This window comes from Lampetra fluviatilis, chromosome 16 (genome assembly GCF_964198595.1).
Source record: "Lampetra fluviatilis chromosome 16, kcLamFluv1.1, whole genome shotgun sequence".
Lineage (NCBI taxonomy): Eukaryota > Metazoa > Chordata > Hyperoartia > Petromyzontiformes > Petromyzontidae > Lampetra > Lampetra fluviatilis.
The window spans coordinates 11,002,787-11,027,076 of NC_136290.1; the positions used below are offsets into that span (position 1 = coordinate 11,002,787).

Below are 24,290 nucleotides of genomic sequence, written 5' to 3' on the forward strand. Positions count from 1 at the left end.
CGCATGATAATCCTACATTATCGTGCCCTACATTTCTTTACTGTAATCTATGAACAGATGTAGAAATGAATGCATGAAAAAGTACAGAAGAAGAAGATAATAAAAATAAGACGAAAAGTTTTAAACATTTCAATCGGACAAAATAATTGGAGATGATCGATGTAGCGTGCCGTAACAAATTCCCGGAACCGCGTTTCGGCCCGCACCGGCTGAAACGAAGCACGGAGCGTGACCCTCGCCTCCCGAGCTAAGCCCAACGCCGCTCCACTCGAAGCTAGACAAGGCGCACGACGAGAGCAGTGCCATCACTCCGTATTGTTGCATTGTTTTAGAAGCACGTCAGTCTGGGCTGACAACGTGGAGGCTATGGGCGTTAAAGCCACGGTGCGTGAACGCATCGGCTCTGGTGGGGGCCTGGGGGGTGGGGGGGTCAGACCGACGGCAGTCGTCTTCCATCTATGAACGAAAACTGTAAACTATTTTTTTTTATTTTACCAGGCAAGCCCCACTGAGCCACACGGCTCTTTTTCAGAAACGATGTGGCTATCACAAGCGATAGCTCGACGAAGTTAGCTTATGATCACGTGGAAATTGATAGCAACCCAATACTCAAAATGTGGAGGTTGAAACCGGAGGGCCCGGAGAAAAATCCATGCCACCACTACGGGAAGAGAGATATGCAAACTTCAAATTTGCAGCAGGCGTCAGGGTCGGGATGGAACCGACGACTTCCTGCATACCAGGCGAGGGCGTTAACATCTCGCCAACGAGGCACATCTCTGGCTGGTGCCAACGACATTAATGCCCTGGCTTAAAGTGCCACGCCACCAATCCGGTTAGACACTGTGGGCAGGGAGGATACAATAATAATGACAATACCATAGCATCCTAGTTATAATATGCTCTGGAAAGCAAGGCACACCTCAAACTTTGGGGTAATAAAAACATATATTTTTGTCATCTAGAGAATACGGTATTTGTATGGAGAGCTGTCTTCCAGAAGATGATGATAATGAAAGGCCTGCTCTAAATTGAAGTGAGATGTCTTCAAGCTGAATTTATTCTGAATGGGTGGCAATGCTGGTCAGCTTCTGTTCTCTGGGTGGTCATATGTGGTCGTGGTGAACTGTGCTCCAAATGATTCAGGAATGCGTTGCTTTAAATTGCATTGTTTGTTTGTTGTAAAATTGTGACTCGTCCCTGCTGGACATCTGTTGAAAAGAGCCCAGGAGCTCGTCTGATTTCTCCTGGATAAATAAAGATTCTGATTCTGAAGTTGCGGAGAGATGACTTTTGGAAGATTGTTCTGAACGGCTCGTAATGGTGGTCTTCCATCCTCTGCTTGGCCATGTATTGCTTTGGAGACCTGCACTGAGGAAGATGATTGTAAACAACGAGATGAAAACTTGTCTTCCCGAACACAATACATTCTGCAGATGGCAAGAAACCCCCCCAACTTTCGCTTAAAAATAGGGTGAAATAAAAGTGCACCTTATAATCCGTGTGAACACGGTGATGATATTAGCGTTGCATTGGGTTTTCGTCACATCAGGAAGGACAGAAATGTCGGATACGTGCCGCGACTGTTCGTATGGCGGCGAGATACAAATGCGAGCGAAACGCGGAGCCTTTTCACTCAGCGTGAGACGACAAGAAACTCGTGCGCGCGTGTGACACAGGTGCTGACACGCATGCCTATCAGCCCATCACTCATGCCGCTGCCCTCCAAGGCTTTGCTCTCAATGTAAATGCATGATGACCTTTGTACAATGCGGGAGATCAAAGCAAGCGGATGTCCTTTGCCTGGTACGGCGATGACAACAACAACAGCAGCAGCAGCAACACACGTATCCATCTATAACCATAGCAACAGCCGTTTTGTTTTGGCACACAGCTAGCTACAGCTGTGGCCTGACAATGTGCAATCGTTAAAAGCACTTGTTGGAATTCCGCACAGAAAGCACTGAGCCAGGCAGTACTAAACTGGCTTCTCACGAAAGACTTGCAAAGGTACGCGTGTATGTGTGCAAGTGAAGCTCTTTGCAAATCCACTGCTGGCTAAAGGCCTGCCCGATGGCCGTGTCGGTCATGTTTTTTTTTACCACTATACTTCACCACGCTGGTCAACGCAGGTTGTTCATTTCCATCATTTAGTCCAACTGTTATTTGTACCCGCAAATGCATAGTGGAATTTGGTAAACAAAATACTATCAGTAAGTCATGTTGAGGTTTCTCTGGGTTGCACCGTGAATGCAGCATGACTCACTATGCAGCGGCGACTTTCTGGAAACCGCACACTGCGCCAAAACAAGAATGATTTATGTGAGGAATCCATCAAATTTTAATCTGCAGCAAAAAAATAAAATAAAATAAAACGGAAATCAAACTAAAGAAATGCGATTTTTTTTATACGTGCCTTTTTCTCGGAGCAAGGTCAGCGGAAAAATGCGGTGTTTGTGGGGCCCGTAAGGACATACTTTGCGAAGGATCCAAACGGAACCTTAAATAAAATATGCAGGGGCCTGCAGAAACCTTGCATGCATGACTTAGCAGGAGAAATTAGCTCAAGACGTGACTTGGTGCAGGTCCAGAGTTTGCTGATTCAAAGCCGAGTCTGTGCCAAGCTGATTGTTATTCGTGTGTATAGTGAGACATAATTAATGCTGAGGTTGCCGGATGGCTAAGAAGTCGTTTGTTTGTTTTTGCGCTTGTTTGTTTTCACATTCGCACCTAGTAATGTCCCGTAGCTCCCGACAATCTGGGACTCTGTTCGTCCTCGTCACAGAGCTGTTTAGCTCAATGGGGCCTTGCCAGCTGAAATAAAGTCTGAGTCTGAGGTGAGAGAGTTGAGCTGGCACCACGAAAAAAATCTGGGTTTAAATCCAGGTTTCAGCCACCGATTACGCGTGCAATGACTTCACACACACACGCAAAACAAGATATCACGGTAAATTTGTTTTGCACTTTAGTAGGCCAAATTCCAGGCATGGGAATTTTTTTAAATATATTGTTTAACCGATATGTGCAGAGTGTGTGGGAAAGTGTGCCCCCTACTGTGTAAATGATGCAAAGGCCACGTGATGTGGGTTTTTAAAATCCTTTATATTAAGTTCGCTTGCTTGCTTGCTTGCGTGCTTGCGTGCTTGCTTGCTTGCTTACGACCGTGCAAATCTTTCGGTCGTTTTTTAACCCACTTCCCGTGATCCAATCGAGCTGACATTTTCCATACAGACTCGTTGTGTGTGACAATTAATTTTCGTGAAAAATAATTTCCTAAATTTTACACTGTTTAGGGAAAACAAATTAAATATTTAATTACCAATTGCTTAATACTGGCAGACAATCATCTGACCCATAGGTGGCAGCCATCTCAAGCCAGAGGACGAGAGGACTCTAGCCGCCACGCATATATAGTCATTACTCACTTACAGAATGGAAGTGTGACTAACTAATACATTTGGAGGCTATGGGGACATTCAATCCGAGGTTCGTGCGTGCCAAAATAGCTCCCACTAAGAGTTGATGAATCATCTCAATTCAGTGTCGAAAATCAATCCAATTGTGAATCCGTTTGATATTTTTGCATTGCCGTGAACGGTAGGAATGATGTGAGCCCATTACATGCAATTAAAGAAAATCCCGTTCACGTAACTGTCAATAAAATTAAGGTAAAAGAAAATGCAAAAAATGTGAGCCCATTACATGCAATAAAAACAATTCCCGTTCGCGTAACTGGAAATAAAATTGAGGTAAAAGAAAATGCAAAGAATAATATTCGGAATATGTAATATATACCTGGTGGAGTTGTGTCACAGTGGTCATAGGCAACTGTGTTGTGAACACAACAACCTGATTTTACTTTACAGCCAGGGTTGATGTCAGTGGAGAGTGATTTCAGAACCGGGTCTTTCGGTCCTGTCCTTTACCAATCCGCACTGACAGTTTGGGGGGGGGGGAGCCTTCATCCAGCAGTGGAATGACAAAGAACTGTCAATTAATATATTTTTTTACATCACATTTAACATAACTATATGCTATGCTCTACATCGCAACAATGGATGCCGCAGCTCAGCACTCCTGCGAAATGTAACGTTCAATTCATGACGGTCGTAAATTTGAAAAATGTTGGCCTTTGAAAATGCCTCTATTTGTTGGTCACTTGTAAATGTCAATAGGTAATATTTTTGACTTGGCTTGTGCAGTCTTGATTTTCTATGCTAATGAGATCACATCAAAATGCCGCACATGCAATCTGCAGGATTTAGCGATGCAATAGCAGCAGTTCCCGGGCATGCTAATGAACGGAAAGGCTTGATATATGAAAGGAGCATGCAAATAGAATAAAAAGAAGAAAAAAAAACATACTGCTGCTCGACATCAGAGAGAAAGAAAGAGGCGATATTGCAGTACGTTTTTTTTTACCAGCGCCTATCTCTTTGTCACGTACAAATACAAGAATCCTCATTAGTGCAATAGTGCACTTGTCACAACAGCAAAGAAGCCACCGCCACTTGCATTGCGAGTCACAATCTCTAATTAGTGTGGGGGAATATACAACCATTGTCACGCTATGGTAAGCAGGTGCAAATGCTTGCCATTTTTCCACAAATCTGGCTGTCGCCTGATGAAAAAAGTTGTAATTACTGGAGAAACGTCGTACTCGAATTTTACATTTTGTGGATTTTCTCTCCAACACACCGGTGTGCTGTACTAGTAACGAATTGGCATGTTCTGTTTACGTAATAAACCTCACTAATTGGCTGTGTCGCGTGGTGGCGGGTTAAACGACGCATTTATATTTACACGATCTAACCCTAAAAAACCTGTATTATAGATGTGCAAATGGTTAGACCACTTTGTCCAATATAAATGCCACGAGCAGTGTTAGTGCAATCCAGTAAGTATGCTATAAAATCAATATCTGGAGTGTCAGGAGAAAAACAAGTAAACCCGTAAAAACAAAGTTTTTCATTATAAATCCTTTATATGCGTGGCGGCTAGAGTCTTCTCGTCCTCTGGCTTGAGATGGCTGCCACCTATGGGTCAGATGATTGTCTGCCAGTATTAAGCAATTGGTAATTAAATATTTAATTTGTTTTCGCTAAACAGTGTACAATTTTGGGAATTTTTTTTCACGAACATTAATTGTCTCTCACAACGAGTCTGTGTGGAAAATGTCAGCTCGATTGGATCACGGGAAGTGGGTTAAAAAACGACCGAAAGATTTGCACGGTCGTAAGCAAGCAAGCAAGCACGTAAGCAAGCACGCAAGCAAGCAAGCAAGCGAACTTAATATAAAGGATTTAAAAAGGCTATCCCTACACATCCCTCTGCTAACCTAACGGTCATTCGCGTGTGCGTAATAGATTGAACGATGCGTCGATTAATTGGGGTTAGTATCGCTTGTTCATCACACTAGGTGCATGGGACATCGTGCACAAGAATCAATGCGTTTGAATTCGTGTGTGCTGTACGTAACGGCTTTGATGTGGTCACTAACATTCACTACAATGTTAAAAACACATGCGGCGGCGTATATTTGACTTGGACCATGACCCCTCTATTGCAACCATGCACTGAATCACTTGGTGGGGGGAGGTGAATCATCGTTACGTATACGTTTGGCCTGCTTAAGAGCCAACATCCGTTCGTGTCTAGCGGCAAGAAGCATCGTTCCACTCTCCTACAACAGACCCGGATCATAGCCGGTAATGGGGCCCATTCAAATGCACGCTTTCTCTTAAGACAGGCAGCGTGTCTCGTGCCGGCAATTTCCTTCCAAATTGACGAGGCGGTTTTCTGGGCGTGACGGTCCCGTGAAATCACAACTGATACGACACTTAATCACACGGGAACAAAATTCCCAATTGACAGTGGCAACGTGGCAAATTTAAATGTGTGAGTTAAATGTGCGTGTGTGCGTGCGTGTGGGTGGGTGTTTTTCTCAGCCTGTGAAATAATAATGATTTTTTTCAAAAATAAATTACAAAGTTTATTTGCAAACAAAGGAGGCATCACCGAAGGACATCAAAAGTCATGGCTCTATTCCCAGCCTGGAATTTTGTTTGTAATTCAATGCAAGCCGATAGGGTGACGGATGATGTGACATTTCGCATTCATTTTCCCAACACAAAGCTGTGCTGCTCTGCTGGGAATAGCATTGAGACTGCTGAATGAGCCCTCACTTTCCAAGAGCCTTTGGCTGAACATGCCCTATGAAATATCTAAAATGTAAAATGTTAAAATATCTAGACGTTGTTTTGCATACATCTCATGCATTGTATAATTGCTGCTGTTTAAATCCACAATGTAAAGAACACATTACATCAATCAACGTTGGTATTATTTCATTATGCCTTCCCTGGCACAGAATTGCACATGGTGTGTGCATCCTATTTTTGCACAATCTGTTCCTGCCTCACTCAGCGATGCACTTTTGGTGTTCATCACTCTGTGCACCGAGCACTTCGTCACACTGCATTGGCAGTGGCGCAAATGCTCGAAGGACAAAAACATCCAACACACTCCTTCTGTAACACTGCTTTAAAAGGGAACATATACATAATAGGTGACGTTTCGGGGGAATGGTCCTTTTGCATAGCAAAAAATATATAATAGTAATATATATCTATCTATAATGTAACTTATCACATGCACAATAGTCACCCACTCTCGAAGAGAGGGAACAATTCAGGGCTGCGAGGAACCACAGTTCACGCGGGAAGGCAGCTACACAGCCAGCCGGCACCAACAACTGCCCAAGCTCTGGCGTACTCCATATACCGAGGTGTTATCAGTCAATAGATGAGTGTCAATAGATGAGTGTTTTGGGAAAACCCATACATGCGAGGGGGCAACGCTACATCCAATACAGACGGAACAGGTGAGATCCACATTTGCTGTACTGCCCTCTCCTGGCAAGCCAGGGTAAGGCACCTCGAAGCCAACAGGAAGGGAAATTCACAACATTTGTGGGATCATCAACCCTCGCCTCGTCGTGCGTAGCCATCGCCCAGTAAATAATTCCTCCACAATATAGTTTTTTTTGGGTTAGATCGCGTAAATATATAAACGTGTCGTTAAACCCGCCACCACCCGACACAGCCAATTAGCAAGGCTTGTCACGTAAACAGAACGTGCCAATTCGTTACTGGTGCAGCACACCGGTGTGTTGGAGAGCCAAGCCACAACATTTACAATGTGAGTGTGGCTACTCTACAGTGCTGTCTCTAGGCCTGCTCCAGCCTACCAGTGACCTATAAAAATATTCAGTGAGAGATGAAGTTCTCCATAAAAATACGTAGTAATCACAACAACGCATGAACGGTAAAGGCGCGGCCCCCGCAATGTCTTGCTCTGGAGAAAGAACCTCAACGAGAGCGCGCTGAGGAAGGGCCCCTCGAGAGCTATTTTCCTTTTCACGATGACCCACCCACCCACAGGCGACGAGGCTGTCGTACACATCTTCACCCCACCACTAAGCGACCAGAGTCAGCTGCGTCTCAAGACACTCGCCCGTTGCTTCAACAGCCACGCCGGGAGATCGAACTGGCGACCTCTGCATTACGAACGCGCACGCCGGCACGATGCACGGACTCACTCAGTGTGCGCATCTTCTTCTCGTTGATGAGCATGGCGTGCGGATCCGTCGCCCGGCTGTTGTAGACCTGGGCTGAGCGCAGGATCATCGCCTCGATGGCCGATCCCTTGAGCAGCGCGATCTGGTCCTCGTGATCCAGGGTCTGGAAGCCTGCAGAGGTCGGCGAGGTGCGAGAAAGGGTTACTGTAGGTGGGACGCATGTGTGTGAATGTGTCTGTGGGGGGAGCGGTGGTGTAGTGGTTAGCGCGCTGCGTTATGAACCTGGTGACCCGGGTTCGATTCCCGCTCTACGGCCAACACCAGTGACGATTATCTGAACCGGTCCTGGGCCTCCCCTAGGTCGACTCAGCCTGAAATGAGTACCTGGTGCGGTGTGTAAACATCGCCACTGGGGAGACAAAGGCGGTTGGGCGTGGTGCTGGCCACCCACCCCCTCGTGTACCGTTCTGGCCTTCCTAGGTGCTCGCTAACAGCACTTGCCCTTACAGTCTGTTAAGCTATACGGGGGATCTTTATCTTTGTGGGGACCGGTAGTCTAGCGGTTTGCGCACTGTTGCTACAAACCCGGCATTCCGAGTTCGATTCCTATTCACGGTCAACAGCAGTGACGGATTATCTGAACCGGTCCTAGGCCTGGTGCGCTGTGCAAACATCGCCATTCGGGAGACAAAGGCGGCTGGGCGTGCTGCTGGCCACCCGTGTGCTGTGCCGGCCTTCATAGGTGCTCGCTAACAGCAGTTGCCTCTGCAGTCTGATCAGGGTATAGGGGAGATCTTTGTCCTTGAGTAGAGCTGGGGCGACTGGTCGAGTTAGTCAGTAAGGTAAAGGGGGCAGCACTGAAATTACATTTTCATGCCACTGTGGTGGAAATGACTACGGGCTGTCAATAATTCTGCAGAGTTCCTCTAAGAGGGTGGGAGTACCCACACTTTATCCCACCATACGCGACCTGCCGATCGACTGACTGCATTCAGACAGAGCGCGTGATCTCTAGGGTCAGCTTACTCACTTTGTTTCTCAATTTCCCCTCCCTCCAGCCTTTTTCCGACAAAAAAAATAAACCCACCCACACACACACACTGCTCAATTAGTTACACCCTGACTTCGTTAGAGCAATAAATGTGTAAATATATAAATAAACGTGGCCGTTAATAACTCCGAGCGAGCGCCGCGAAGAATTCATCCTCGTGTCCCGCGGAGGCCTCGTGGCCCCGGGGGAAATTGCGTCGCTGGAGCCGGGGGTGGGGTGCGTCGGGTTCCTATTTGATGAACGTTGACGTTGACAGTGTCAATCGGGAGAAAGAATAAAATCGGTGGACACACCGAGTTAATTTAACACGACGGGTTCCGGCACTGAAGGCTACCACCGTGGAGGAAGGCTGTGGCGCATTGCCTAATTGGTCAATTCGCTCTGAAATGTTTAAAGCGGATTGTCAAATTAATATGCCGCTTACACGGACGTGAAATTGGCGAACCTGGTTCAGCAATAATTCAATTGCGTATTTTATATGCATCAATCAGCACAAATTTGGTGGCTTTTGAGATTGCACTGACAGTCATGGCTCGCTTGTATGAACATATTTTGGAAGCCAAATAATGATATTTAATCAACAATGCTCACATTTGTCTTATACAACGTTTCTATCTACAACAAAAAAAAAACATTGATTGGAGAAAGCTACGCCGCTGTTTTGGATGAAAAGAGGTAATGCAATCGAAGAGCCCTTCATTTATTTGGGCGATGCCAGGGATTTTGGAGAGGCTGCGAGAGGGCGCGGTGGCGGGGAGAAGGAGACTGGTTGTCCTACGTGCCGACTCAACCATTCCTGCTGCGGGGGGCTTAAAGGCCGTGGATGAGATGATTGTTCGACTGCACCGTCACCACCGGTGTCGACAATTTTCACCGGAAAATTGTTTGTGACGCTAAAGTGACATATCTTCACGGAAATTAAAGTCATTCCCGGATATCTCCTACCATGGCTGCGAATTGCTCTTGACTGGGTCGGATCTTCCCTTCGTAACGATACGTGCTCCGCATCCGTACGCCGACTTTCCCCGCAGATTTTGCCGCCCCTTTTGGGGCACAAATCCAATTTCGCGCTCTCTGCAATATCGCACCAACGTGGGATCTCAGATATTATTCTGTCGGCTGCATAAGTGATTCAACTCCCACCGCCGAGCTAGGCCGAGGCTGCGCAGTGGCTCAGCTTGTGCCTCGGCCCTATGCCTCAATGGAACTCACAAGGGCCCTTTTAAACTCAACTCCTGCACTGACACTGCAGACTCGATCACTGACAAATCAGTTCTTGATGCGTTCTCAGTGGAAAGTCTGCACATCCATCACGCCACTGTCTTTGATCCACAATCGCAGGGGCAGTTGATTCATGCACGGCAATGGATTTGAAAACAAAATTGCATCATCTATTGGCCTATGATAAATCACCATGACGCCTACAATCAGATCACCCTGAATGTGCACATTCTAAAGCAGATCTCAGACGCTGTTGAGCGAGGGGGCCCAGGATGGGTTCCAATATCACTCGCCGCCGATGGTAGCCGTGAGCAGGAATACAACTGAGGTTAGTTTAACACGGAGGCTTTCCCGACAAATATTATCCACAAAAGTGTTTTTGCTTGGGTTAGATCACGTAAATATAAATGTGTCGTTAAACCCGCCGCTGCCCGACATGGCCAATAAGTAAGGTTGATTACTGTGAATAACCAAACCAATAATACATATCCATTGCAATTTATATGAATTCATTAACCCTCCCTCCCCGCCTCTGGTCTTTGTACCTGATTGTCTAACAGTGACAACATCACATTCGTCTTCTTGGTTCTTTCGGTAAAGTCACGTAGAAGGGAAGTAATAAAATAATAAAAATAAAACATAATAAAATAATTCTCACGACCGAAAGAAACAAGAAGATAAATCCCTGCAGTCACGAAAGCTTTAAATCGAAATTTAACATCACATTCGTCCCTTTAGTTAAGACCGAGACAGTGAGGAGGATTTCGCCACAATTCTGGCTGTCGCCTGATGAGGCTGGTTGTAATTACTGGAGAAACGTCGCGCTCGAATTGTAAATGTTGTGGATTTACCCTCCAACACACCTGCATGCTGAACGAGTAACAAATTCGCACGTTTTGTTAACGTGTTAAACCTTATGGACAACTCAGCTTGCTGGTTTTATAGTGCAGTGTGCTAACTGCTATGCCATAGATCCACCCCAGACAACCCAGCGTATAATATACTTGCAGTATTCTTAGGTTTTTTCGGTAAAGTCACGTAGGTTAAATTATTTTAGATTTTTTACCTACGTGACTTTACCGAAAATACCTAAGTAATATGAATACTTGCAGTCACGAACGCTTCAAATCTAGAATACTTGCAGTAGTTTTTCGACAAAATGGCACTTGGGAGGTGACATGGTCGAACGGTAGAGCGGTTTGAGCCCAGCTGCGAACCTGGTCAATGCTGGGGGTGCATTAACCATTAGTAACTTTCCGCTTGCTTCACAGTGCGCAGTGGAGATCCCAAGACGTCGTTCGAGTAAAGAGTAAGACCATGCGCGGTGACGTCATGTGCCAAACGTTGATGCATTTCTTCAGGTGCCTTAACTAGGAAGCCATGGGCCTCACAGGGACAGCTGGCACTGGGGGGTCCCACAGGGCACCGCGAGACGTACTCCATGGGAGGAGTGGCATGAATATTAAATGATGATGATGATGAGGTGTGATGAAGTGTGTGTGTAGCCCCTACCTGGGAGGTTTTTGGTGAACTCCACCAGCACCTGGACTTGGATGGTAGCGATCTCCCACAACTTCTCCTTGTCGCCTCCTTCCCAGTATTCTTGAAACTGCTCCACACGTGCACACAACGTGCACACAACGTCAGGATTTCATTATGAAGCCACGGCTACAATTTCAGCTCGGAGTGGTGGCGCAGTGGTTAGCGCACCGCGCCACGAACGCGACGGCGCCCGAGCTTGATTCCCGGGCCTCGCGTCTAATGCGTGCGGTGATATCCGAAGCGGTGACGTCACCAAACGGCCACGACCAGTGTGGTGAAGTATGGTCGAACTATCCTCACGACCGACGAGGCGTGGGGCGAAGGCCTTCACCCAGCAGTGGATTGACACAGGGCTGTGCGATAAAAAAAAAAGATTATATGCACGCAATAGCGTGTGTTTTATATCTTCTAGATTTGAAGCTTTCGTAACTGCAAGGATTCATATTCTTGGTTTTTTTCGGTAAAGTCACGTAGGTAAAAAATTAAAATTAAAATTAAAGAAAGTAAAATATTTTATTTTTATTTTATTTTACTTTTATTAATTTTAATTTTTTTACCTACGTGACTTTACCGAAAAAATCCAAGAATATGTATTTAATATAATTTGTTAATGACTCAATAACAAGTTGCCAAGGGACAATGTGGGAACTGCATATTTGTGCAATTCGGCATTCTGTGGATGACAAGGCACACTTTGGGAGTCGCTTCTTATATTCCGATAGCCGTGCGAGTGTGTTGTGTGACCAGATTAGTGTAACTATGTTGACAGATTAGTGCAACTGTATTGGCTACGTACGGCGCGAAAGAAGTTCAACAAAATTCATACATTGACAACGGAGACAAGTTTTGGGAGCATGTTAGAATCCAGAGAATACGGGAAGACATGTTTATTAATTTAAAACACGTTATCCTTTTCTTTACAATTCAGCTACGAGGGAGGAGGGAGGGAAGGAGAGATGGTTCAATCTCACAAAAAGGTCATAAAAACTCAACATAATCATCAATTGCACTGCCCTAACATGAGAAGAAGACACAAGAGGTGATGGTTTGGGGCAATGGCTCTTCTTCATTAGCAGAGAGGATCGTGATAAATGTGAATTGTCCACAACTCCACCTGCTTTATATTCCATGCAGGACAGTGCTAATAGCGAACGTGTTGGCCTTTTGTGTGTTCTATGTTCATGCACCACTGCCAACAGAGTATCACAAAGCGTGCTGTACGAGTCCCACGCTTGATGGAATTCAACGTCAATCAGTCCGGTTGATTTGTGAATCAACGCTCATTGATCCACTCCAGTCACACGTGCACTGGCAGGCAGTAACCCCCTTGTCACTCTTCTGTCGCTACTGCCACGGCTACTGTTCCCGTGGACTTCACCCGTTGATTCCTCCACCCGTACAGAGGACTCGATTCGACAGTGTCGACTGTTTCATCTCGTGCATCGCAGTGTTCAACCACCGGGCCGCAGGTCACAACAACACACTCACCCACCCACTCACTCACTCACTCACCCACTCACCCACCCACCCACTCACTCACTCACCCACTCACTCACCACACTGCAGGTCACAACAACTCACCCACTCACTCACCACACTGCAGGTCACAACACTCACCCACTCACCACACTGCAGGTCACAACACTCACCCACTCACCACACTGCAGGTCACAACAACACTCACCCACTCACCACACTGCAGGTCACAACAACACTCACCCACTCACCACACTACAGGTCACAACAACACTCACCCACTCACCACACTGCAGGTCACAACAACACACCCACCCACTCACCACACTGCCGGTCACAACAACACACTCACCCACTCACCACACTGCAGGTCACAGCACTCACCCACCCACTCATCACACTGCAGCACAGCAACTCACTCACCCACTCACTCACCACACTGCAGGTCACAGCAACTCACTCACCCACTCACCACACTGCAGGTCACAACACTCACCCACCCACTCATCACACTGCAGGTCACAACAACACACTTACCCACCCACTCACCACACTGCAGGTCCCAACACTTCTCTTTGTGCATCTCCCCCCTCCCCGCACTGCTCGGCGTTGGTGTTCCCTGCCATCTTCTCCTCCCCCACGCGTGTATCGCCTTGCTCCGAGACACGTCCTAAATCTCATATATTAAATGGCGCCGTTTGTTGCTGCCCGCTTGACGTTTCGGACAAAAATTGTGGGGTGGCGGTGGGGGCATGTGCCCGGCAGCTGTGCTTTCAAAACAACAAATGCATGCAATCCCCTACGCGAGATGATTGTTCTGGCAGGCTCATCAACAAAGGGGAGGGGTGCGAGAACGGGGGGGGGGGTGCCGGTGCAGGTGGTGAACACGGTGTAATAAACACCGATATGGGTCCTATGGGGGACTCAACCCCCGACACGCCTAATGTAAGCAAGCCCTGTCCCCTGTCAATCAGGCATATTGCAAATAGGGTGGGGGGCGGGCGGGCCCCCCCCCCCCTGCTCCTCCAACCTCAGTGACAACAACGAGCTCAGTCGGGGCTCCTGGCTCGCATGCATTATTGATGAGCTGCGATTTTCATTTTTTGTTACAAACGTCGCGCCCATGTGCAACGTGTTCGGCCGGGCCGGCGTGACATTTGCCGTGGCAATTCGTGTTCATGCGCTGCCCAACCCGGTACACGCTGCCTCTGTGAGGTTGTCTCTCCCTGTTGTCTGTCTCACGACAACAGCAGCAGCGCACGCAAAACAACAACGGCAACAGCGGTCGTGGAAATAATTTAAATGTCTTTGTTTTTTTTTAATGTTATCAGCAGTAGCAACCCTGGTCAATCCGCTGCTGGATGAAGGCCTCTCCGAGTCACGGCCACCTCTCAATCGTTATTTTTTATTCGAAGCTTTCGTGACTGCAGGGGTCCATGACGGACGCTTGTGTTGCGCCCGAAACGTCGTGATTAATTTTATTTTATACCTACGTGACTTTACCGAAAGAACCAAAGAGTATAGTTATTTTTGTGTCCCCAATATTTTGGCGACGGTTTGTTGAACTTGCTTGGTTCGCGTTGAATCAGCTTACAAATGCAACGGAGATACAATGACAATATGAAAATATGAATCACAACGTGCGCAATCGTGTGTTTCAATTACAAATATGTTTTGGTCCTGTAAATTAAGGAGAAAGGTTTGCATCTCAGCGATGTCATACTTACGACGAACTTCTGCAAGGTGTCGTGCGGGATCCTGTACTTGCGGTGTTCCCCCACTATCAAGTCAATGAGTCTCTGCTGTTCGACCGTCAGCGCCCACTCATCCTGATCCGCCGTCTAAACACACGTGCACACACGACGTCCCTGTCTTGTCAAATTGCATGCGATTGCAAAAACAAAAAACGAAAAATGTTCAGACGTTCTAGCGTTTTTTTTTATAATGGACATGAGCAAAGACGACTGAACTAAAAGCTGAAACGTGCACAAAGACGCATGGAGAGATGCATGCGTGGAATTCCACTGAGAGACAGCATTAGCAACGTATAGATGGGAGAACAATGAACATTCAACGTCAATTTGACTGCTCAGAAAAATAAGTGGGCTTCGACAGGACACATGGCTTTGTATGGATGATGGCCAGTGGATCAGAGAAATAAACACACATGAGAGACATCACATTGACAAGTAAGAAAAGTAATGGCTTGACTTCACCAAGCCCTGCTCATTGCTTTCCATTCAGCGACACATACGAGAACAAAACAATAATCAGCAGCGTTATCAATTGAAACTTGATTTGAAGCTTTCGTGACTGCAGGAATTACTCTTTAGTTCATTCGGTATAGTCACGTAGAAATAAAATAAATTAAATAGTAGAATACGACGTTTCGATTCCAACACAAGCAGTCGTCAGCAGGTAGAACTAAATTTGAGATAGAGACAAAACACAGACACGGAGACACACAGACAGACACACAAGCAGTGAGTGAGAGACAACACAGACACACAGAGAGAGACACACAACATAGACACACGGAGACTGTGTGTCAATTGCTTCAATAATTCAGAGAGCCCAGTTCAACGTATTGTGACTTACATATTCCCTCCACCAGGAAAAATAATTTAGCATTTCCACTGACATGGTGAGCAAAATTGGTCAACCACAATCCATTGCTCATCCCTCAAACATGTTCACGGTGGAGGCGTGGAGCGATGTTGCTGTCTGCTTTCGCACGCACGCAGCTTGCATCCGGCATTGGGAGCCGCATTTGACTGCTTTCATCAATTGCATTTTGCAGGCGGGAGGAAATATATTAAATTTCACGACGCGCGTCTTGCCAACTGCGCTAATCTGTGCCCCAAGTGCCTCCTGGGCCGGCATCCGTGGCCAGTGCCTCAGGCTACGGGTCACCGTGAGTGTAAATAAATGGGCCATAATAAAGGTTATTGATGGGATGAGGCCTCCTTCCAGTGAAACGAGAGTTGTTAGGAAGTGGCCGGAGGCAGGCCATTTGTAATGACCAACACCGAGGGCCTCATCAATTACGGGACGTCGGGAAACTTGGGCCTGTGCTGAAAAATAAAAACCGTGCGTGCGAAAACACCGCACCACCGCTGCTGCTGCCACCGCGGGGGTGGGGTGTTGTGAAGGGAAATTGTGTAGAATTATAGATTGCCCTGTGCCTGGAACCTGCCATTGCAATTTCCCCACTGCAGGGCACTGAAAGAAAATGAAACTGTTAATGTTGTGTGTGTGAGCGTGCTTTTTTTGTGGTGTGTACGAGCGTGTGTGTGCACGTTTGTGATTGTGTGTGTGAGCGTGTGTGTGAGGATAATGGTGGTGTAGCAATTAGCACACTGCGCTATGAAATCGGCAGCCCAAATTCGATTTACGGCCACCGCTAGCATCAGTTGTGATTATTTAATCCAGTGCCGAGTCTTGCCTAGGCTGATTCAGCCCTAAATTAATACTTGGTGCAATATGTAAATTCATCAGCACTCGGGAGACATAGGTGGCTGGGAATGTTGTTGGCGACAAAACACCCTTGTACATCTTACCGGCCTTCATAGGGGCTCAATGACAACGGGTTTTCACACGATAGGCACTCGGTAGAACATTTGTAATTACACACGTACTTACAAAGGCAAATATCCCCTGTATAGCCTACAAGTGCGCGTCTATTGAGCTTGGTACGGGACACCAGGGAGGAGTGGCGATTAGGTGGTGTTGCTAACTCTAGATTTGAAGCTTTCGTGACTGCAAGGATTCATACTGTTATGTTTTTTCGGTAAAGTCACGTAGGTAAACAATACAAATAAATAATAAAAATGATAAAAATTATAATAGAAATGTTGCTAACACCGACTGTACAAAAAAATCCATGCATTTATCTTGACTGTGATTTTATTTATTACGTCACCAATCAGCACTGATACGGAGAGTGGGTAAGCGGCATAATCCGTTTGTTTTCATGTCAAGAATTTAAGAAAACAAACGTAAGCGAAATTCAGTGCAAAGAGTCACCACCAGTGAGACCCTGGCTTGCTATCTGAGTCAAAAGGGACACGATTCCAGAAGCGGTCATGAAGGGAAAACATTTCTGTTGGGGGAAATCGTTAATTTCCACGACTGTTTTTTGTCAAGAAAGATGTAATATCTTCTTGGTTCTTTCGGTAAAGTCACGTAGAAGGGAAATAATAAAATAATAAAAATAAAAATAATAAAATGGACGTTGTCTTTCCGACAGCCCTGTTCTTCTCGACTTCACCTGAGGACGGCTGCTTGCATTGTGGCGGAAACGTCGTGAGAATTGTATTATATTATGTTATATTTTAATTATTTTATTATTTCCCTTCTACGTGACTTTACCGAAAGAACCAAGAAGATGAATACCTGCAGTCACGAAAGCTTTACATCGAAATTTAAAGATGTAATATTTATTGAAATAGGTCGAATTATCACTCCTACTGCTGTGGTTAAAAACACAAGTTCAATGCATTATCCATTACTATGATGGTTAATTCATTATTTAAAGTGGTGACATCTATTTAACCAATTTCATCCTTTCGCCATTTGAATCTGCTTCCTAGAGTTTGCCTAAAATCACCCACTTGTGGATCTAGATACCTTTTTTTTAGGTAAACTATCTTGGTTTTACCTACAATGCAATATATCATCTCTTTGGTTTGCTGAAGAGCAACTTGCTTCCCACCAGTGTTTATTCACGCCCTTCTTGTGAACGTGTTGAGGACCAGAGATATCTCTCACAATTTGGAGGTTTTCCTATCAGAATGAAATCAATCTCGTTGCTACGAACATCATTTGTAGTTCTTCACATGAATTTTAAAGATTCCGTCTGTGCTGGCTGAAAATCCAGCAAGTGACCGTGTAGAGAGGAACATCCATCTAATAGACCAGACCTGTTGTTTTACCAGCAGGTCTGACAAATTAATATTCACAGCTAAAGGCAGGGATGTGGGGTGGAAGTCATCTCCATGGGTCTCACTGTGCAGATAGTAGCATCCATTTCATAGACCAGACCTGTTGTTTTACCAGCAGGTCTGACAAAGTAATATTCACAGCTAAAGGCAGGGATGTGGGGTGGAAGTCGTCTCCATGGGTCTCACTGTGCAGAGAGTAGCATCCATCTAATCGACCAGGCCTATTGCTTTACCAACAGATTTGACGAAATAACATTCACAGGTAAAGGCAGGACGTGGGGTGGAAGTCGTCTCCAAGGGTCTCACCAGTTGCCTGCAGACCGTGGCACCTGGCGCGAGATTGTGGCGTCCCTCGGTGGCCGAGACATCGTCCGAGAGGCTTGCCCTCGCCATCGCTCGCTTGGGATGCTTGCGCATTCGCTTGGACTGGCATTGGATGTCCGTAAGAAGACCTGTGCAACGGACAGGCAGACGCCCGTGTATTTCTCTGCAGGAATCCAACGGGGATATTCATGACGTTGGAAGTCAAAGCAGTCTGGTTATGGGTTTTTTAGTTCTACAAAGTAATACACTGTCAACGTTTATAATCTATAGTCAAACATGAATGTATATACTACGTGGATGGTGACCAGTGATACATTGTAACAGTTGTGTAGGAAGATAATTAATACGTCATGTTTGGCATGTATATTCCGTCTCTGTGAAATGTGCTTAATTGAAAGGTTAGTTGATTAAATTGTAGTTTTGTGCCATTGTTTTTTTATCCCCCCCCCCCACCAAGAAATACATTTTCTGGATTGTTTTCTAAGCGTCTAGTTGTAAAATAAATACATCTCTTTTTGCAACTTTGCAGCTTGCAGCTCTGGAAGAAGATGATGATGACATCACTTCAATGTCTCTCTATCTAGAATTATGACTAATTTTAAATGCCCAACAACGAGCCTTTGTCAGCTCTCAAACCAATATTTTTTTTATGTTATCTCAGCGTTAGAATTATGCCAAATTAAGCAGTCGGTAACCCCCCCCCCCCCCCACAAATCTGACTCGGTTTTTGTTATGCAATCCTTGGTGATCAGGCTGAGTTAATAAACACGTAATCGGGTTTACGCAACCAATATAATCAATAATATAGGTTATATTTTTCGTGTTAGATCGCGTAAATATAAATGTGTCGTTAAACCCACCTCCACCCGACACAGCCAATTAGTGAGGTTTGTTACTTAAATAAAAAGTGCCAATGTGTAACTAGTACAGTGCGCGTAACAGCACGACACAGAAACACGTGGGAGATCTCTGCTGCAGCGCAGACACGAATAGCTATGCAGTCTTGATGAAATTGCTGTACTGCAAAATGATTTTGTCATTTTCAAAAATTGGCTTCGTGGTTTCTGCGTATTGCTGGATTTATTTTATATTTGTATGCACATCTATGAACGGATTTGTTTGAACTTTGAAACATGGCTCACGTGCAAACGCAATATTGAACGATGAAGTGGTGATGTGTCGTGAAACCAAATTAAATGTGACCGCGTGCCCAGAAATCCAATTTACAACAGCTGGAACAAAATGTAATGGCTAAATCCTGTAATTGTGGCCGAGCATGATGCATGTACATGGAAGGGTATAATATACCAGTGCAGTATACTATGCCGAGCAAGGTAAATACTAAAATTCGTGTAATATATTTTTGTAATTAAGCAAGCAACACTTACACTGGTCAACACACTTTTTCTGGTATAAGGTATTCCAACGGTTTTAAGGCAATTTTGGGGTGCTGATTCCAAATCTGGCATCAGTTTTTGTCGTCTATCACATCAGGTTTTTGAGATATCAAATATTGCATTTTCAATAAAAACTGCAGAAGAAAAATATTAAATAAATGTGGATATCTACATAAAATGATATCATAAACACACTATCTTAAAAATACAGCACCATATTTTAACACTAAAGCAGTCACTGACTCGCAACAACTTGCAATCATAAGTGACAGAGTTAATTTCGGGTAAAATCAATAAAAATTGGGTATGCCGATAGCATAAAATGAGATGTGATAAAGCAAATCTGAGATCAGATTTGGAATCGGCACCCTGAAATTAGTCTAAACAGCTGCAAAAGTCCAGGCCAGAAATAAATGTTTTTTTGTTGTTGACCAGTGTTATCGTTGAACTAAGCAGGTTGTGAGTGTAAATGTGTGCGCTGAGTGAGCTGTTTAAGAAACCCTGCAGCTTGAGATCCTGGCCACGACTAATATCAGTGGCAAGTGCTATTTAAATCAATCCTGCGCCTACTGTAGATCAACTCGGCCTTAAATGAGTACATGGTATGGTGGGTGGAAAACTATTTCAGGGGAAACAAAGGCGGCAAAGCAAGGCACACCACCCTCTAACAGGTGCTCGCTAACAGCACTGGCTCGAACGGTGTCTAAGGCTAACCTAAAGGCCTTCGTGTTTATTTAGCGCGGTGCGTGCGGTGTGTCCGTGTGGTGTGTCCGTGTGTGTGAATTAAATAGCATGAATTGTAGCCAAGTCGTGACTTTGCATTAACATTGTGCACCGCTGAAACGATTCAGGGTCCAAGAGAGACACGCATGCACAAAGATAAAATCCCCCGTATAGCCTTAACAGACTATAGGGGCAAGTGCTTTTAGCGAGCACCTATGAAGGCCAGAACGGTACACGAGAGGGTGGGTGGCCAGCACCACGCCCGACCGCCTTTGTCTCCCCAGTGGCGATGCTTACACACCACACCAGGTACTCATTTCAGGCTGAGTCGACCTAGGGGAGGCCCCAGGACCGATTCAGATAATCGTCATTGGTGTTGGCTGTGAGCCAGAATCGAACCCGGATCGCCAGGTTTATAGCGCAGCGCGCTAACCGCTACACTACCGCTCCCCCCACACGCACACACACACATGCACCCATACACAACAAATACAAAGACTCCCCTTACAGCCGACACAGGCTGTTTTGGCAAGTGCTCTTCGTGCGCACGTAATTAATGCCGGCATGGCACGCAAGGGGGTGGTGGTGTCACCATCCCAACGTCAAACCGCCGCCTTTGTCGCCCAGGCGTGGTGCTGTCTAGGGGAAGCCCCACAACCAGTTCTGATATTCGCCGTTGATATTGGCTGTGAGCGAGAATCGAACTTGGGTATCCGGATTCGTTGTTCAGTCCATTAACCTCTACACTACAGACACAAATCCCACGTGTAGCCTTAACAGACATGTGGGACAAGTGCTGTGAGCGAGCACCTATGAAGGCCAGCATGGCACAGAAGGGGGTGGGTGGTCAGTACCATGCCCGGGCGACCTTTGGCGATGTTTGCACACCACACCAGGTGCTGGATAGGCGCAGGACCTGTTCACATTGTCATCGGTGGCGTTAGCCGTGAGCGGGAATCCAACTAAGGGTCAGCGGGTTCGGAGGACAGCGCACTAACCACGACGCGACCACTCCCCACTAAGCTACTCGTACATTCAAGTGGCAGACCTGACTACAAAGCCTCGCACACACACACACACGGGGGCAGAGAAACAAACCCCGCCCTCCAGGGTCTGAAAGATTCATGTTAATGCTGATGTTGTATTCATGAGGCAACAGATATCGGCAGCCCCATGAAATATTAATGCGTTTCTCAGCGCGGCTGCAATTTGAGTTCCGATCGTGTGAATGGAAGGAAATAAATAGATTCCTCGGCATTGATAATTCATGGCGACGCAAACCGCTCCATTGTCTTCGTTACGGCAGCGGACTACCGCTCAAGTAATTGGGCATTTCACCGGTATTAGCTTCAGACTGGTGCAGTGGCATATCGGGCGGTTGGCATGGGCCTTGATTCAATTAATGACAATGGGCCCCCTTGTACCCAATGTCGTGCCCTCCCCCTACTCCCCCAAACCTCTTCCTCCTCGCCTGGGACCTGAGCTTCTCCAGCTCGTAGGACCCGGTGCAGTTGCACCGCCTGCACATTCGACAGCTAGGCCACTGGAATCGTGTGTGTGTGTCCAGTCTTAGCTGGGAAAACAAGATGATGGAGTTCATAATGTACTTGAAATTATGGTTGTAACGATGATTAAATATGAATTTGATTCAAAGATCAATGTTTTTTCTGTAGTGTCTTCCTTGCTCGGTAAAATGACTACGTGATTATTTTTAAACGTCTGTCTTGTTCTGTCTCCTTTGTTTTATTGAAGCGTTTTTTTATCAGCACACGATTAATGCAAACAATACGTACAAATCGTACGTCGTACTTTCTAAGATGTGCAATATCATGCATACTGGTTGGTTCTTTCGGTAAAGTCACGGTAGTAGAAAAATAAAACAAAAGAAAAATAATATATCACGACGTTTCGATCGCAACACAAGCGATCGTCCTCGGGCGAATGAAAAAAAAAATCCAGCAGTGGAACTGCTGAACCAGCGAGAGCAGTTACAACAAGATGCTATATATGTGGCGGCCGCTTGTGTTGCGATCAAACCGTCGTGCTATATATTTTGTTAATTTTTCTACCTACGTGACTTCACCGAAAGAACCAAAGAGTATTGATTCCTGCAGTCACGAAAGCTTCAAATAAAGAATATCATGCATGTTTCGTGAACACAAATGGGTTTGGGCAGGGCACATCACGAGAGGGCACGGTGGCGCGTGGATGAGACGGGTGACAGAACGGCAGCGAACGCAACGGAGAGACAATGACCAACGGAGAGATGGAGTGAGATGGATTGAGCGACGGCAAGGCCATTGTGGGTCGGTTGGCTTGGCATGCCGAATGCGGCATGCACTCGTTCTGGCATGGCCTTAGGGGTGGGGGACCAGCGTGGCAACCTCCAAGGACACAATGTCGTGCAGGGAGCCACATAAAATACACGGGGTACACAAACAACCTTAATTCGTTGTCACCAGATTTTACAAACGCGCCGTAATCATTAGCACACACACACACACAGGCAGAGAGTCACATGACGGATGACAAAAGACAAGTGACGGGTTATTATAGAAGGATTACTTGTCAAGAGGCTCTAAATTCTCTGTTTACCCAGGGTGCAATTGACATTAAGGCCAGAGCTGCATATGTTAAATACGGCCGTGCACGTGCTCAAATGCATACATACATATTGCTATGGTCTGAGACACATTACAGTGAACTGGTCGAGTAAACTCATTGTATCTTGCGGTCCTATAATTCCGTGACGCCTATCGTCTTTTGCCCCAATCGATCTACGGAATGCCCTGTTATCCACAAATTCACTGGCGGATTATTTCTAGACCGGGATCCAGACGATGAGCTAAAACAGCTGAGCAATATCTGTCTGGACAAGAGTGACAGCACGGCTGGCTAACGTGCGGCGCGAAAGATGGTCAGCATGCATGCACACAGCGGCGAGTACGTACACTCCGCCAGCATGCCGACTTCCCGGCACTTCCTGAGCCGGCACTGCTGGCACTTGCGTCGCATGTACATGTCCATCTCGCACGCGCCGCCGTTCTTGCACACGTAGCTCGCCTTCTTGGTGATGCTCCTGCGGAAAAAGCCTGCGGGCACGCACGCGCACGCGAATTCGCTGGGTGTCAGTCGCGTGAATCAGGCGGCGCGCGAGCTCACGCGAAATTTTGAACTGCTTTTTGTGTTTGGTTTGTTGTCCTTCTGCACCCCCACTACCACCACGACCCGCCGGACCTCCGATTAGCACGTTCGGCTACGTACGGTGCGAAAGGAGTTCGACGTACATGCTTACGAACGCGCGGCGGCGTGCGCGTCGCGTCGCTGTCTGGCGAAGGCGATTTGCGTTGAGAGGCTTAGTTCCGAGTGAAACTGCGCCTTTGACATCGTAACGCTGCGCGAGACTGTGATGACAAAGCAATGCTATGTGCGTGTAAGAAGTCGCCACCATCAAACGCTAACGTCTTATCGTGATGTAGTCATGGGATGAATACGTTCAATCATCGCATTTGTTTAGCCTTTTGGGTCTCATATTTTTTGAGTCAACATTTACGGACAGTTCACAATTACTACATATACCCCAGCAATAAATACGTGTTTTAGTGTGCAGGTTGCGTAACGTTTTAATGAATTCCATATCGCCACAAATGCGCATGTGGCTTTGCATTTGATTGCACGCGTCGCTTAAAATTCACCGTCCGGAGGGAAGCTCACGAAAGCAACGGCGGTGAATTAAATCAATCGCAATTCATTCCCGTTAGAAAAAACAGCGGCGAAATCAATGCGGAAAGCAGTGCATCAATTAGCGTGCTTGAAAAGGAGCCCTTTTTGCAGCGACGGCGGGTAAAGTGGGTCGAGGAGTGAACGTGAAGAGAAACAAAAAGTGAAAAGTCAAACCAAGGCGACTATGTGGATGCCCCCTGTTTTCTTTGGTCGCAGTGCCACGGCTGGAGGGAAGGGTGGTGGTGGTGGTGGGGGGAAGGGCAGCAGCACCGCACGCGGAAGGGCACTTCGCTACCTGACCCCCAGACACC

General features: G+C 46.3%; 1 protein-coding gene across 1 annotated transcript in view; it reads right to left on the bottom strand.

Moving 5' to 3' along the window:
- Window positions 1-24,290, bottom strand: part of LOC144936408 (bile acid receptor-like) — a 74,841-nt gene that overhangs the window by 18,601 nt on the left and 31,950 nt on the right. The window contains exons 3-7 of the mRNA XM_078863457.1: window positions 23,208-23,348; window positions 18,119-18,264; window positions 14,597-14,710; window positions 11,364-11,460; window positions 7,601-7,750 (exon numbers count right to left, since the gene is read on the bottom strand). Coding sequence (XP_078719583.1) covers window positions 7,601-7,750; window positions 11,364-11,460; window positions 14,597-14,710; window positions 18,119-18,264; window positions 23,208-23,348 — 648 coding nt within the window. The remainder of the gene's footprint in view (window positions 1-7,600; window positions 7,751-11,363; window positions 11,461-14,596; window positions 14,711-18,118; window positions 18,265-23,207; window positions 23,349-24,290) is intronic.